Source organism: Rhincodon typus, chromosome 10, assembly GCF_021869965.1.
Source record: "Rhincodon typus isolate 14 chromosome 10, sRhiTyp1.1, whole genome shotgun sequence".
Taxonomy (NCBI): domain Eukaryota; kingdom Metazoa; phylum Chordata; class Chondrichthyes; order Orectolobiformes; family Rhincodontidae; genus Rhincodon; species Rhincodon typus.
Window position 1 is genome coordinate 70,661,103 of NC_063341.1, and position 13,832 is coordinate 70,674,934.

At 44.5% G+C, this 13,832-nt stretch overlaps 1 protein-coding gene across 1 annotated transcript in view; it reads left to right on the forward strand.

Moving 5' to 3' along the window:
- The first annotated feature begins 5,911 nt into the window (after window positions 1–5,911).
- The window catches only part of st6galnac5a (ST6 (alpha-N-acetyl-neuraminyl-2,3-beta-galactosyl-1,3)-N-acetylgalactosaminide alpha-2,6-sialyltransferase 5a), a 62,009-nt gene continuing 54,088 nt past the window's right edge, over window positions 5,912–13,832 (forward strand). Inside the window, exons 1-2 of the mRNA XM_020513289.2 lie at window positions 5,912–6,076; window positions 6,387–6,584. Of these exons, the coding sequence (XP_020368878.1) occupies window positions 6,062–6,076; window positions 6,387–6,584 (213 nt within the window). The 5' untranslated portion in view covers window positions 5,912–6,061. The remainder of the gene's footprint in view (window positions 6,077–6,386; window positions 6,585–13,832) is intronic.

Here is a 13,832-nt window from a genome sequence, read left to right on the forward strand (position 1 = left end):
TGCTCAGTTCAAGGGCAATTAGGGATGGAGAAAGAATGCTGGCCTTGCCATTGATACCCACACTCCATGATAGAAAGAAAATCAATGATGCCCTTGTGTGAAGCTGTGCTTTCTATTTTAAATGGCCCAGTTATCAGATGGCATCCCTCATGTTTCATTACTGTCAGAAGAAGGAAATCGTTTCTCTATTGAATTCTTTCAACAATTTATTCACTCTGATCACATCACCCCTTAATCTTATATAGCCAGTGGATTTGGGAGGAGGTGGAACACAAGCCATGTTTATGAAACCTATCCTCCTAACTTAAATTTTTAGGTCAGAGGATCATCCAGATGAGGCTACATCTCACATCTTAGGCACAAACCCAATATATCGCTCCTGAGTTAAATACCCACATCATGCCCTTGGATGGGGCTTATCCAGCGGGAAGCATGTTTCCTCTTCTTTGTATTTCCACCCCAGAAAGAAAGTGAGAGTTTAATGAGCAGAGATGTTGCGAGTGAGAGAAACGTGAGGAACATATAAACTGAAACAGTAAAAAGGCTCAATGGGCAGGGAAAGTTTGGGATGGAGGTATAAGTAAATGTAGGACAACAAATAAATGAAGCTATAGTGTACGATCTCAGCTTGTGTAAATACAGGCATAGAGTACTAAAACAAAAGAGGTCATCCTAAACCAACTTTCAAACTATTAAGGAGGCCACAGTCAGAAGATGAGACTGCAAGAAGGACTTGCATTTAGATAGTGCCTTTCACAACCTCAGGGTTTTATTTTGGCGATTGACAGCCAAGATCTTGTGCAGTTCTATGGGAAGGATTTCAAAGCCAAATTCACAAACGATAATTCCAGAGATGCAAGGTGATAATTCTCCAACATCCCTAGTCCTGTGAATTGCCAGAGCCCTATGACCATAAATGAATGTGTGTCTCATAACCTTGTACAGTTTGTGTAGCCTAATAAATTCTTCCAATGTTGTCATAGAAGTGGAAAATCATCATGTGATTCTCCTATTGCTGGTCAAGATACCATTGTGCAAATATGCATTTTTCCCTCAAGTGGTAAGATTACTGCAATCTTTGTACGAGTAAAGCACTTAAATTTATAGTGGTAGCTTTGTTAAAACTGCAATGTTTGCGCATTCCTCTGTGTGTCCGTCTTCAGTTCTACCCCTGAAATGAGGTAACTGTTAACTCTCTCATCAGTAAACTAACTTAATGGTCTTCATGTGGCTATCACGGAAAATGAACTACTGTTTTTATGGCCAATTCTTTGTCCCAGTCCTACTGGGGTCCTTTTTTTGATACATAGATAACTATCTTTGCTGTTACCTGCTCTCACCATGTATTGGAAAACTTCATCAACTTGCTTCCAAGTTCCATCCTTCCATCACTTTTACAAAATCCATCGCTGATTCTTCCCTCCCTATCCCTTCCCACTGTCTCTCCATTTCCCTTTGTTTAGGCTGACCATAAATTTTTGTTATATAAAAACCGAAAGAAACTGCAGATGACGTAAATCAGAGACAAAAACAGAAATTGCTGGAAACGCTCAGCAGGTCTGGCAGCACTTTTGGAGAGAAATCGGAGTCAACATTTCAGGTCGAGTCACCCTTCCTCAGAAGAGTTCACTTGACCCAAAACATTGACTCTGCCTCAAACTTCATTGCATGTGCACTGACTCCTAAAGCTATCTTAACTGCACCCTCTCTCATCCGATAATGGTTTTATTCTATTTTTCCAGTTTCTGCAACTCCATCGCATCCTGGAGTTTCCCAGTGGCCAGAAACTACGTGGCCAGAAACTAAACTGGATGAGCCATACAAAAACAGTGGCTACAAGAGCAGGTCAGAAGCTAGGAACCCCACAGCAAGTAACTCAGCTCCTGACTCCCCAAAGCCTGTCCATCAATTACAAGTCACAAGTCAGGAGTGTGATGGAATACTTCCCACTTGCCTGGATGGGTGCAGCTCCAAAAACACTCAAGAAACTCGACTCCATCTGGGACAAAGCATCCTGCTTGGTTGGTACCACTTCTACAAATAACCACTCCCTCTATTACCAATAATCAGTGGCAGCGGTATGTACCAGCTACAAGATGCATTGTTGAAATTCACTGACTGTCTTTAGAAATACCTTCCAAATCCACAAACTTGACCATCTAGTCGGTCCAGGGCAGCAGATATATGGGAACAGCACCAAGTTCTCCTCTGAGCCACTCACCATCCTGATTTGGAAGTACATTATTGTTCCTTCAGTATTGCTGGGTCAAAAGTGAGTGAATTTTAAAAATCTGTTCCAATGATGCAATCTTCCAATTCTCTGTCACTTCTTCACTTTCCTCATCCACAGTGAAGGACAGGGCCCTCACCCACATCTAGCCCATTTCAATTTCAATTCTCACCCCTTTCCCTCTCTCCCAGAACCATGAAAGGATTCCCATTATCCTCACCTTCTAACCCAACCAGCCTTTGCATTCAATGAATCATTCTTCACTATTTCAGCCACCTCCAGCAGAATGCTACCATCAAACACATCTTCCCTTCCCCTCCATGTCTTGATTGTACTCAATACCTATATTCCCTTCCCACCACACCTTCCCGTGCAAACATAGGAGTATAGTGTATGAGTGGTGCAGATACACAGTTTAAAATGTGCTTTCCCTTTACAGTAGTATTTCTTGCAAATTGTCCTGATGAGTGCAAGACAAAAAGCTTTGACAAAATGTGTCTTTTTCAAATGTTATACTATCAGATGACTAAGTATTTATTATAGGGGTTAGGGATTTGGTTTATGAAGAAATGTTGAACAGGGTAGGCCTATACTCATCGGTGTTTAGATGAATGAGAGGTGATCTTATCAAAGCACATAACACTCTGAGGGAACCTGAAAGAGTCGAAACTGAGAGGGTGTTTTTCCTTCTTGTGAGGTATCTAGAACTGACAGGCTCAATTTCAAAAGATGGTGTCCTCTAGTCAAGAACGAGTTGAGGAAGAAATTTGTCTCTGAGGGTCATATATGTTTGAAACTCTCTTCCGCAGAGAGCAGTGGAGGCTGGATTGAGGAATGCATTCAAGGCGGAATGAGGAAGAGTTTCAACTGACAGGTTAGTGGTGGAGGGGTGCAGGAAACTGGAGTTGAAGCCATGATCATATTGAATGGTGCAGCAAGCATCAGGCACTGAAAAGTCTATTCCTGCTTGGAATTCTTATATTCTTATGAAAACAAGGAACATTGAGACGATAGGGGGATTTTATTTTCACAGAGGGTTGTTCAGCTCTGGAATTGTGGAATAACCTATCAGAAACAGCAATGGTAATAAAATGCTTTGCAACATTTAGAAACTAAGTGATATTCAAAAACAAAGAATTTAAGAGGGTATAAGGGAAAGATAGGGAAATAGGATAAAGTGGATATCTCTTTATCAAAGTTCAAATGCAATGGCACACATATGACCTCCTCTTCTGTTGTAAAATGTTATGACTCTCTGTCATTAATCAACTACCATCTCACAATTCCGATGCCGTTGTCAATGACAATTACCAATTTTGTAAGAAAAACACCTGCTATCTAATTAAGAAAAGGATGTGCATTTACATAGAGCCTTTTACAACTGCTGAAAGCCAATGAGGTAATGGCCACAGGTATAAAGTTGGGGAACGTTGCAGCTGATTTTGCGTGGTATGCTCCCACACACAGAAATGCGATCACAACAGGATAATCTGATTTAGTGATAAAAACAGAGAATGCCAGAGAAAGCCAATAGGTTTGGCAGCAGCTGTGGAGAGAGTAACAGGCTCTTCTTTGGAACTGGTTTTAGTGATGCTGTGTGCGGGATATAGAACAGAATCTCTAAGGTGGGGAAGCAGGCTTTTCAGCCCATACCAATCTTCTGAAAAGCATCCCACCCAGACCCAGGAACAAAAACAGAAGCTGCCGGAAAAGCTCAGCAGGTCTGCCAGCATTTGTGAAGAAAAAATCAGAGTTAACGTTTCGGGTCCAGTGACCCTTCCTCAGAACTGATGGTAGCTGGGCAAAGGTTGGTTTATATGCAGAAAATAGGGAGGGAGATGGGGTAGGGAGTAAACGATAGGATAGAGCCCAAAGAGATCTGGCTAGGGGGTGAATAGTTGTTAATGGGACTGTTAGTGACTAACAATAGGTCGTGTGTAATGGCGGGCTATGTGGTAACAAGGACATGGGAGAGTTTAAGCCCTAAAATTATTGATATTGGGTCCGGAGGGCTGTAGGGTTCCCAGGTGGAAAATGAGGTGTTGTTCCTCCAGCTTGCATTGAGCTTCGCTAGAACACTGCAGCAAGCCAGAAACAGAGATGTTGGCCAGGGAGCAGGGTGGTGTGTTAAAGTGGCAGGCAACAGGTAGTTCAGCGTCTCGGCCCGAGACGTCAGCCTTCCTGCTCCTCTGATGCTGCTTGGCCTGCTGTGTTCATCCAGCTCTACACCTTGTTATCTCAGGTAGTTCAGGGTCTTTTTTGCGAGCAGAACATAGATGTTCCACAAAGCGGTCGCCAATCTATGCTTTGTTTCCCCAGTGTAGACGAGACCACATTGTGAGCAGTGAATGCAGTAGATTAGATTGTGGAAAGTCCAGGTGAAGTATTGCTTCACCTGGAAGGTATGTTTGGGCCCTTGGATACTGGGGAGGGAGGAGGTAAATGGGCAGGTGTTACACCACCCAGACCCATCCCCATACCTGATAACTCTGCATTTCCCTGTACATCCCTTGGCACTATGCACAATTTCCCATGGCTAATCCACCTGACATGCACATCTTTGGACTGGCCCACCCAGACACAGGGAGAATATGCAAACTCCACACAGACAGTTGCCCAAGGCTAGAATCATACATGGGTCCCTCGCGCCATGAGGCAGCAATGCTAACCACTGAGCCAATGTTGTCCCATCAGATCTCCAGGGTGAGCTGTCCTGCTTTCAGAGTAGGGCCATGAAATCTTTCCCATCCACCTGAGAGGGTGACAGCCCCTCTGTTTGGTGTCACATCCAAACGGTGTATTTTATTTCTAAAGCACACAGTCAACTGAAAATATTTACATTAGGGGGGAGAGGGTGGGCCTTGTTAGTGAAGCCAGGCATTTCGTCCACACCAGGCCTATTTTATTAAAGACAATTTGAATATGGAGAGGGAACGGAATGGTTGAACATGTGAAAGGATTGACGTGCCTTTGCTTTTGACAATTAATATATTTGCATATACACGAGAAAAATACTGGCGATGTTGGAAATCTGAAATAAAAACCAGAAAATATTAGAAACCTTCAGCGTTCACGAGGAGAGCTGCAGAATTAACGCTCAGGGACTATGACCCTTCATCATGCGTTTCCAACATTTTCTCTTTTAATTACATTCGTACAGCTCCTTATCACCTCTCTCAGCAGCTTCTCGATCATTTCTGGTATAATGAGATATTTGGCAATGCAGAGGGTTCAGGCACTGGTCTTTTTAAAGGTACCAGCTTTGGTTGTCCTTTGAAACTCAAATCAAATGTTCCACCTTTGCAAAGGTCAAAATATTGTGTTACTTTATTTTACACGGAGAGTTGTCTCCCTGCTGGTGTCATTAAAGCAAGATATGCAATATTGAAACAGGGTGGGGGATTGATCAAGGCTGGAAATACTCAACAGGTCCGACTGCCAAATTTCTGAGCCCTCTGTTCAGAACCATCTTCAATTTAATTAGCACCCTGATCTCTGCAAGTTTGTCAAGGAGAGGAGACAGATGCTACAAATATTTTTTGTGGGAATATGGAAAGGGGAGTAAATCGATGCGTGTGGCAAAATGGGCACTGAGACCCTGCGGATTCCCGTGGACTCCTATCAATGCAGGAGGTGGAGTCTGTAGCATGAAGCGTGGAGATGATGCTGGCGAGAGAGAGAGAGCAGTGCGAGATTTTCAGGGAGCGCACGAAGTAGCATGTTCTCTGGATGCAACCTTTGCAGAATCCCCTGCCTGAGGAAGAAAGAGCCTAATGGAAGGGTCTAAGTAGAGAGAGAGATGAGATTACAATCCCACAGCAGAGCAGCAGAATGAAGAAGCTGGTGGTAATGTGTAATTTGCATATGGAGATTTTACAAATATATATCTCGCTGTTGACTGTTTGTTGTTACTTGTTTGTTGAAAGGCTAGTTAAACTGTAGATATTGCAGCATGCAGACGGTGTTATATTGAGAAATGCAAATTAAACTTTCGATAACCGTTACAACGTTGTACAACAAATAGACCTCGATCTTGAAACTCACTTTGCATGTCTTTCTTATTGTTGTTCCCGCACGTGTGGCAAACTGTGCAATTTCTCTCTTTTATCCTCTTGCGAAGATCCTCTTATTGTGTGTGTGTGCCCGTTTTGTGCAGAGGCATCTCCTCGGAGTGTTTGTGGGTATTTCCACTTGTGGAACCCTGCTGGTTCTCTATGCATCGTCCAGCGATCTCAGAGCTGGTCCCTGGGTGTCGTTCAGTGCAGAGACCAGGAAGAGGAGAGATACAGACAGGAGTCCGGAGCCCTCCTCACTGCCACTGCTGAAGGGATATATCAATTTCAGAGACCATAAGGTAAGAGGTTGCAGGAGATCAGCAGCTGGCCACTGGCCTCCCTCTCGCTCTTTCTCTCTCTTTGTCATGTCCAGTCACATTATATTTAGTTAATAATTGGGTTAATCCAAATTGCAGTTCCTGTGCACTAGTGAAGTTGGAGCAGGGGAGACTGATATGGAGAGATTTAAGGAGTGGAGTGAATGCAGAGTGGCTAAGGAGAGATGATTCCAGTTGGCAGCAGGGTGGATAAGCACGGGACACTGGAGAACTGTAAGGGCTTTTTGTTAAAACAAAAAGACTGTAGGCATTGGCTGTGATGTGAACGCACTGCCTAAAAGGGCAGTGGAGGCAGATTCAGTGGGAACTTGTAAAGTTGAAAAGGAAACATTCTTTTACAGGGCAGTTGGGGGGGCAGTGGGGTAAGACAGGGCACAAGGAGCTAGTTGTAAGTGGGGCTGGATTCTATTGTAAGACCTTAGTGTGACCAGGTGCCCAGGAAGGGGTAGGCGTTTATAGGGAGACCCCGTGTCATCACCAGAGCTGTGTTGTTCAGATACAATGTCAGGAAGCATTTCTTCACACAGAATGTGCTGGAGAGCTGCAGTTGACTCACTTCAAACTCGCTTGAGGCTGCAAGGGAAGAGAAAGTAGGATGTATTAGTGTCTACCTAAATCAGGGCGGCACAGTGGCTCAGTGGCTAGCATTGCCACCCTCATGGTACCAGGGACCTGGGTTCAATGCCAACCTCAGGTGACTGTCTGTGTGGAGTTTGCATGTTATCCCTGTGTCTGTGTGGGCTTCCCCTCACAGTCCAAAGCTGTGCAGGTTAGGTGGATTGGCCACGCTGAAGTGTGTCCAGGGATGTGCAGGCTCGGTGGGTTAGCTATGGGGTAATGTCGGGGCGTGGGTGGTTGTCTGGGTGGAATGCTCTTTGGACTTGATGTGTTCCCACACAGTAGGGATTCTAAGATGGCAGTGCATCTTCATTCTCTTCTGCCAAGGTGCTACAGATATCAAAGTCGATTATGGCATACAGTGAGTGATCCTTTTATGACAATGCTGAGAGGGATCGTTTCTCTTAGGTGGTGGTTTCTTGGTCCATTTCTCAGTGGGTTGGTGTTGTCTTTCCCAGTCTACACTCTCTATCTCAACCTCCCCTCTCACCCGCTGTATCTACTCCATGAGCACTCTGTCCTGGTCACACTTCTGGGCACAAAATTGTGGCTCATTCCCCAGTAATGAGATACCAATGACGCATCTGGCTAGCTTTCTTTTTGTGATGTTTGTCGAGGAAAGAATATTGGCCAGAACACTGGGAAGACATTTTTGGTGCCCATCTGAGAGAGTAGCCAGGGCCTCAGTTCAACATCTCCAGTGAAGGATGACATCTCCAGTGTAAGACAGGGTGTTGTTGGGACTGGAGGGTTTGAGCTACAGGGAGAGGCTGAATGGGCTGGGGCTATTTTCCCTGGAGCATCAGAGGCTGAGGGGTAACCTTATAGAGGTTTATGAAATCATAAGGGGCATGGATAGGGTAAATAGACAAGGCCTTTTCCTCGGGATAGGGGAGTCCTGAACTAGAGGGCATTGGTTTAAAGTGAGAAGGGAAAGATTTAAAATGGACCTGAGGAGGCAACTCTTTCATGCAGAGGGTGTTGTGTGTATGGAATCAGCTGCCAGAGGAAGTGGTGGAAGCTGGTACAATTACAATATTTAAAAGGCATGTGGATGGGTACATGAATAGGAAGGATTTGGATGGATATGGGCCAAATGTTGGCAAATGGGACTGGATTAATTTAGGATATGTGGATGGCATGGACAAGTTGGACCGAAGAATCTGTTTCCATGCTGTACAGCTCAATGACTCTATACTGGCATTAGGGTAACATCTAGATGATGCCAAAACATGAAATTGACGACAGGTAGCATAATCTCTTCGTTCATTTGCATTTGGAATATGATTTAACTGCTGAAAATGATGAAGTTACAGACAACACAGAAATTATTTCCTCCATAGCAAGGCGATAAAATACTAAACTTGGAACTTGGCCATTTCAGAGACAATCGGAAAGTGCCTTTAGCACATAAATGATAGAAATATGGAACTCACTCCCAAAATGGCTGTGCGTACTGGGACAACAGAGGCTTTGAAATCTGAGTGTGATAGATTGCTGTTCGGTAAGGGAATAAGAGATTATGAATCGAAGATGGGTAAACTGCATTGAGGCGGAAATTAATCTCAATCTAATTGAATGTCAGAATGGATTCAAGGGATTTAGTGGCTGTTTCGTTTTGCAAAGAACAAAGGGAATGCCAACCACTTCTGGACATTGTTTGGAAACCATTGGACTTTGGCCGAAAACTAGGGACATGATTTATTCATTGAGGGGACGTGAGCATCCCTGGCTGAGCCAGTATTTATTGCCCATCCCTAGCTGCCTTTGATACGGTGATGGTGGTGAGCTGCCTTCTTGAACCGCTGCAGTACATATGCTCTAGGTAGACCCACAAGCCATAAGGGAGGGAATTCCAGGATTTTGACCCACTGACACAGAATGAGGAAGTGGCAAAGGTTACTCCACCTTCAGAAAAATAAAAAGAAACAACAGATCAACGGTCACATTATAGTTCTTTAAGCTCTCCTTCCACCATGTTTGTTTGACAAAGCAGTCATGGGCTATTGGGCAGAAGGGGTTCTGAGACAGGAAAGTGGATTGAAGCCCACAGCCAAGATAGTCATGGTCTTACTAAATGGTGGAGCAGGCCCGAGGGGCCAAATGGCCTACTCCTGCTTCTATGTCCTGTGTTCCTACATAACAGGAGACAGTGAATTAAAGAATTATGAGGAAAATAGATGGCACATGTTCAAAGGACATGTAAGCTAACCAAAGGCAGTGAGTACGGTTTCAGAAGAGAGAGGCCTCCTCCAGTGATCCCCAGCATTACAGGTACAAGTCTTCAGCCAATTCGATTCACTCCACGTGATATCGACAAACAGTCGGAGGTACTGGATAATGCAAAGGCATTGGGCCCTGACAACATTCCAATAATAGTACTGAAGACTTGTGCTCCAGAACTTGCTGCTCCCCTAGCTAATCTTTTCCAGTACAGCTACAACACTGGTATCTACCCAACAATGTAGAAAGTTGACTAGGCATGTCCTGTATGTAAAAAGCAGGACAAATCCAACCCGGCCAATTACTGCCCCATTAGTCTACTCTCCATCATCAGGAAAGTGATGGAAGGTATCATTAAGAGTGCTATCAAGCAGCACCTGCTCAGAAATAACCTGCTCAGTGACGCCCAATTTGGGTTCTGCCGGAGCCACTCAGCTCCTGGCCTCATTACAGCCTTGGTTCAAACATGGACAAAAGAGCTGAATTCCAGAGGTGAGGTGCGAGTGACAGTCCTTGATATCAAGGCTGCATTCGACCATGTGTGGCATCAAGGAGCCCAGCAAAACTGGAATCAATGGGTATCAGGAGGAAAATGCTCCGGTGGTTGGAGACATCGGTGATACATAGGAAGATGGTCGTGGTTGTTGGAGGTCAATTATCTCAGCTCCAGGACATCTCTGCAGCAATTCCTCAGGGTAGTGTCCTCGGCCCAACCAACTTCAGCTGCTTCATCAATGACCTTCCCTCCATCATAAGGTCAGAAGTGGGGATGTTCGCCAATGATTGCACAATGTTCAGCACCATTCATGATTCCTCAGATACTGAAGCAGTCCATGTTCAAATGTAGCAAGATCGGGACAATATCCAGGCTTGGGCTGACAAGTGGCAAGTGACATTCGTGCCACACAAATGCCAGGCAATGACCATCACCAGTAAGAGACAATCTAACCACTGTCCCATGACATTCAATGGTGTTATCATCACTGAATGGCTCCGTTATTAACATGTTGGGGATTATCATTTACCAGAAACTCAGCTGGACTCACCACATAAACACAGTGGCTACAAGAGCAGGCCAGAAGCCAGGAATACTGTGGTGAGTAACTCATCTCCTGACTCCCCAGAGCCTGTCCACCATCTGCAAGGCACAAGTTCAAAGTGTGATGGAATACTCAACAAATGCTTGGAAGAGTGTAGCTCCCAACCACACTCCAGGACAAAACAGCCCATTTGATTGGCACCGCATCCACAAGCATCCACACCCTCCTCCACCGACGCTCAGTGGCTGCCGTGTGTTCTATATACAAGATGCACTGCAGAAATTCACCAAAGATTCTTAGACAGCACCTTCCAAGCCCACAACTACTTCCAACTAGAAGGGCAAGGGCAGCAGATACCTGTGAAAACCACCAGCTGTAAACTCCCCTCCAAGTCACTCACCATCCTGACTTGGAAACATATCACCGTTCCTTCACTTTTGCTGTGTCAAAAATCCTGGAATTCTCTAAGGGCATTGTCGGTCAACCCCCAGCACATGGATTGAAGCAGTTCAAGAGGGCAGGTCACCTCCACCTTAACGATGGCAGCTAGGAACAGGTAATAAATGCTAGCCAGCCAAAGATGCCCACGTTTGATAAGTGAATAAGGAAAGGTCCTGTGTGACCTGTGGCTCAGTGGTTAGCGCTGCTGCCTCACAATGCCAGGGACCTGGGTTCGATTCCACCCTCAGGCAACCGTCTGTGTGGAGTTTGCACGTTCTCCCCGTGTCTGTGTGGGTGTGCTCCAGTTTCCTCCCACAATGCAAAGATGTGCAGGTTAGGGTGGATTGGCTGTGCTAAATTACCCATTGTGTTCAGGGATGTGTCGATTAGGGGGATAGGTCTGGGTGGGATGCTCTGTGTATTGGTATGGATTTGTTGGGCTGAAGGCCTGTTTCCACACTGTAAGGACTCTATGAAGTGAGAGACCTGGTAGATAGTATGGAGAGAACAAGGCATTTAGTGTGGTCCCACATAAGAAGCGAATGCTTGAGATCCAACAGCCATACAATAGGGGTGTGGATGGCCAAGTGGTATTATTGTTGAACTGCTAATCTAGAGACCCAGCTAAGGTACTGGGGACCTGAATTCATAGTCCCACCATAGCAGTTAGTGGAATTATAATTCATCAAAAATATCTGGAATTAAGAGTTGAAGTTTTGGAGAAAATCCCATCTGGTTCACTAATGCCCTTTAGGGAAGGAAACTGCCATCCTTACCTGGTATGGCCTACATGTGACTCCAGACCCACAGCAATGTCGTTGACTCTTAACTGTCCCCTGGGCTGTTAGGGATTGGCAATAAATGCTGGTCTCGCCAGTGACACCCTCATCCCACGAATTAGTCTATGACTGATAGACAATGGTGAGTAGTAATAAAACCAGCAGCTTGGGCAGCATCTGAGGAGAGAGAAGTTGTCTGAAGGTTATCAAAATGAATTAATTAATAATATCAATTAATTATTATTAATAACTAAATAATTATCTAAGCAATCAAGAGATCTTGATCAGTTGGGTCATGGGCTGAAGAGTGCCAGATGGAGATTAGTTTGGATAAATACAAGGTATTGCATTATGGTAGAACAAATAAAAACAAGATTTATACAACTAAAAGTAGGGCCATGGGTAGTGTTGTAGAACAGAGAGACCTGGGGCTAAGGTACATAATTCTTTGAAGTCTGTGTCACACATAGACAATGTGGTTAAGAAGGTATTTAGCATACTTGCCTTCATTGCTCAGTCCTTTGAATATAGGAATTGGGAAGTCATGTTGAGGTTGTACAGGACGTTGGTGAGGCCTCTTCTGGAGTACTGTGTCCAGTTCTAGTCGCCCTGTTATAGAAAGGATATTATTAAGCTGGAGAGGGTTCAGAAAAGATTTACCAGGATGTTGCCGGGAATGGAGTTTTGGCTGGGACTTTTTTCACTGGAGCACAGGAGGTTGAGAGGTGACCGTATAGAGGTTTATAAAATCATGAGGGGTATTAATCAGGTGAATGCCAAGTGACTTTTCCCTCGAGTGGTGGATTTCAAGACCAGGAGGCATATTTCTATGGTGAGAGGAGAGAAATTTAAAAAAGACATGAGGGGTAACTTTTTTACACAGAGAGTGGTTCGTGTGTGGAATGAACATCCAGAGGAATTGGTAGTTGCAGGTTCAATTACGATGTTTTAAAGACATTTAGATAAGTATATAACTAAGAAATGTTTGGAGGGATATAGGCCAAGCGCAGGCAGGTGGGACTAGTTTAGTTTGGGATTATGATCGGCACAGACTGGTTGGAAGAAAGGGCGTGTTTCTGTGCTGTATGACTCTATAAATACTTTGAGTCAATGACATTTACCAAAGCAGTAGGATTGTCCCGATTATTGAGGTTAAAATCTTCAACATGATTTCGAGGAAGGACTTCTGCCAATAGTATCAAATTAGGAGAAGTGTTAAATGATGGATATATATAACTCTTGACAACTGTGAACAAATCACTAATAGATCAGCACATGTTTCCCAGGTGACAGGGATGCAATGCACTAAAGAGGTATTTGTGGAAGACTGTTTCAAACTGTGTTTGGTCCCGGTAAGACCACTACACAGAGTACTGTACTGAGGTTTTGCCTTCCAGTTTTCAGACAAGCTGTTGATGACGTTACACAGAAGGACCCCAGGACTAATAAAGAGAATGATTTACAAGGACACATTGGCGATGCCGTGCCTGTTCCAGGAGAAAGCTGAAGAGGCATCATGACGATAAAGCATTTTAAACTTAAAAATCTTTTGTCAATTCCTAAAGTTGTATTGATGTCCCACATCTTGGTGCACAGACCACAATGTCACAGTTTGCAAATGAAATGAAATTTGTAAGTATTGGAAAGTGTGAGGAGGATAATGTAGAACTTCAGAAGGAGGGAGGCATGGTAGCTCAGTGGTTAGCACTGCTGCCTCATGGCGCTAGAGACCTGGGTTCAATTCCATCGTCAGGTGACTGTCTGTGTGGAGTTTGCACATTCTCCCTGCATCTGCATGGGTTTCCTCCCACAGTCCAGAGATGTGCAGACTAGGTTGATTGGCCATGCTAAATTACCCATAGTGTTCAGGGATGTGTAGATTAGGGGAGTGGGTCTGGGTGGGATGCTCTGAGAGTCGGTGTGGACTTGTTGGGCTGAAGGGCCTGTTTCCACACTGTAGGGATTCTATGATATGGATGAGTCAGTGGAATTGAAAGCTCAATAGAGGAGTGTGCTTTGGTAGGAAGCAGCTGGAGGGATGGTATAAAATAATGAGCATAGCTGTAAAGGGGAGGTGATAGGTTGCTGGACTGTTAAGCTCAAGATCC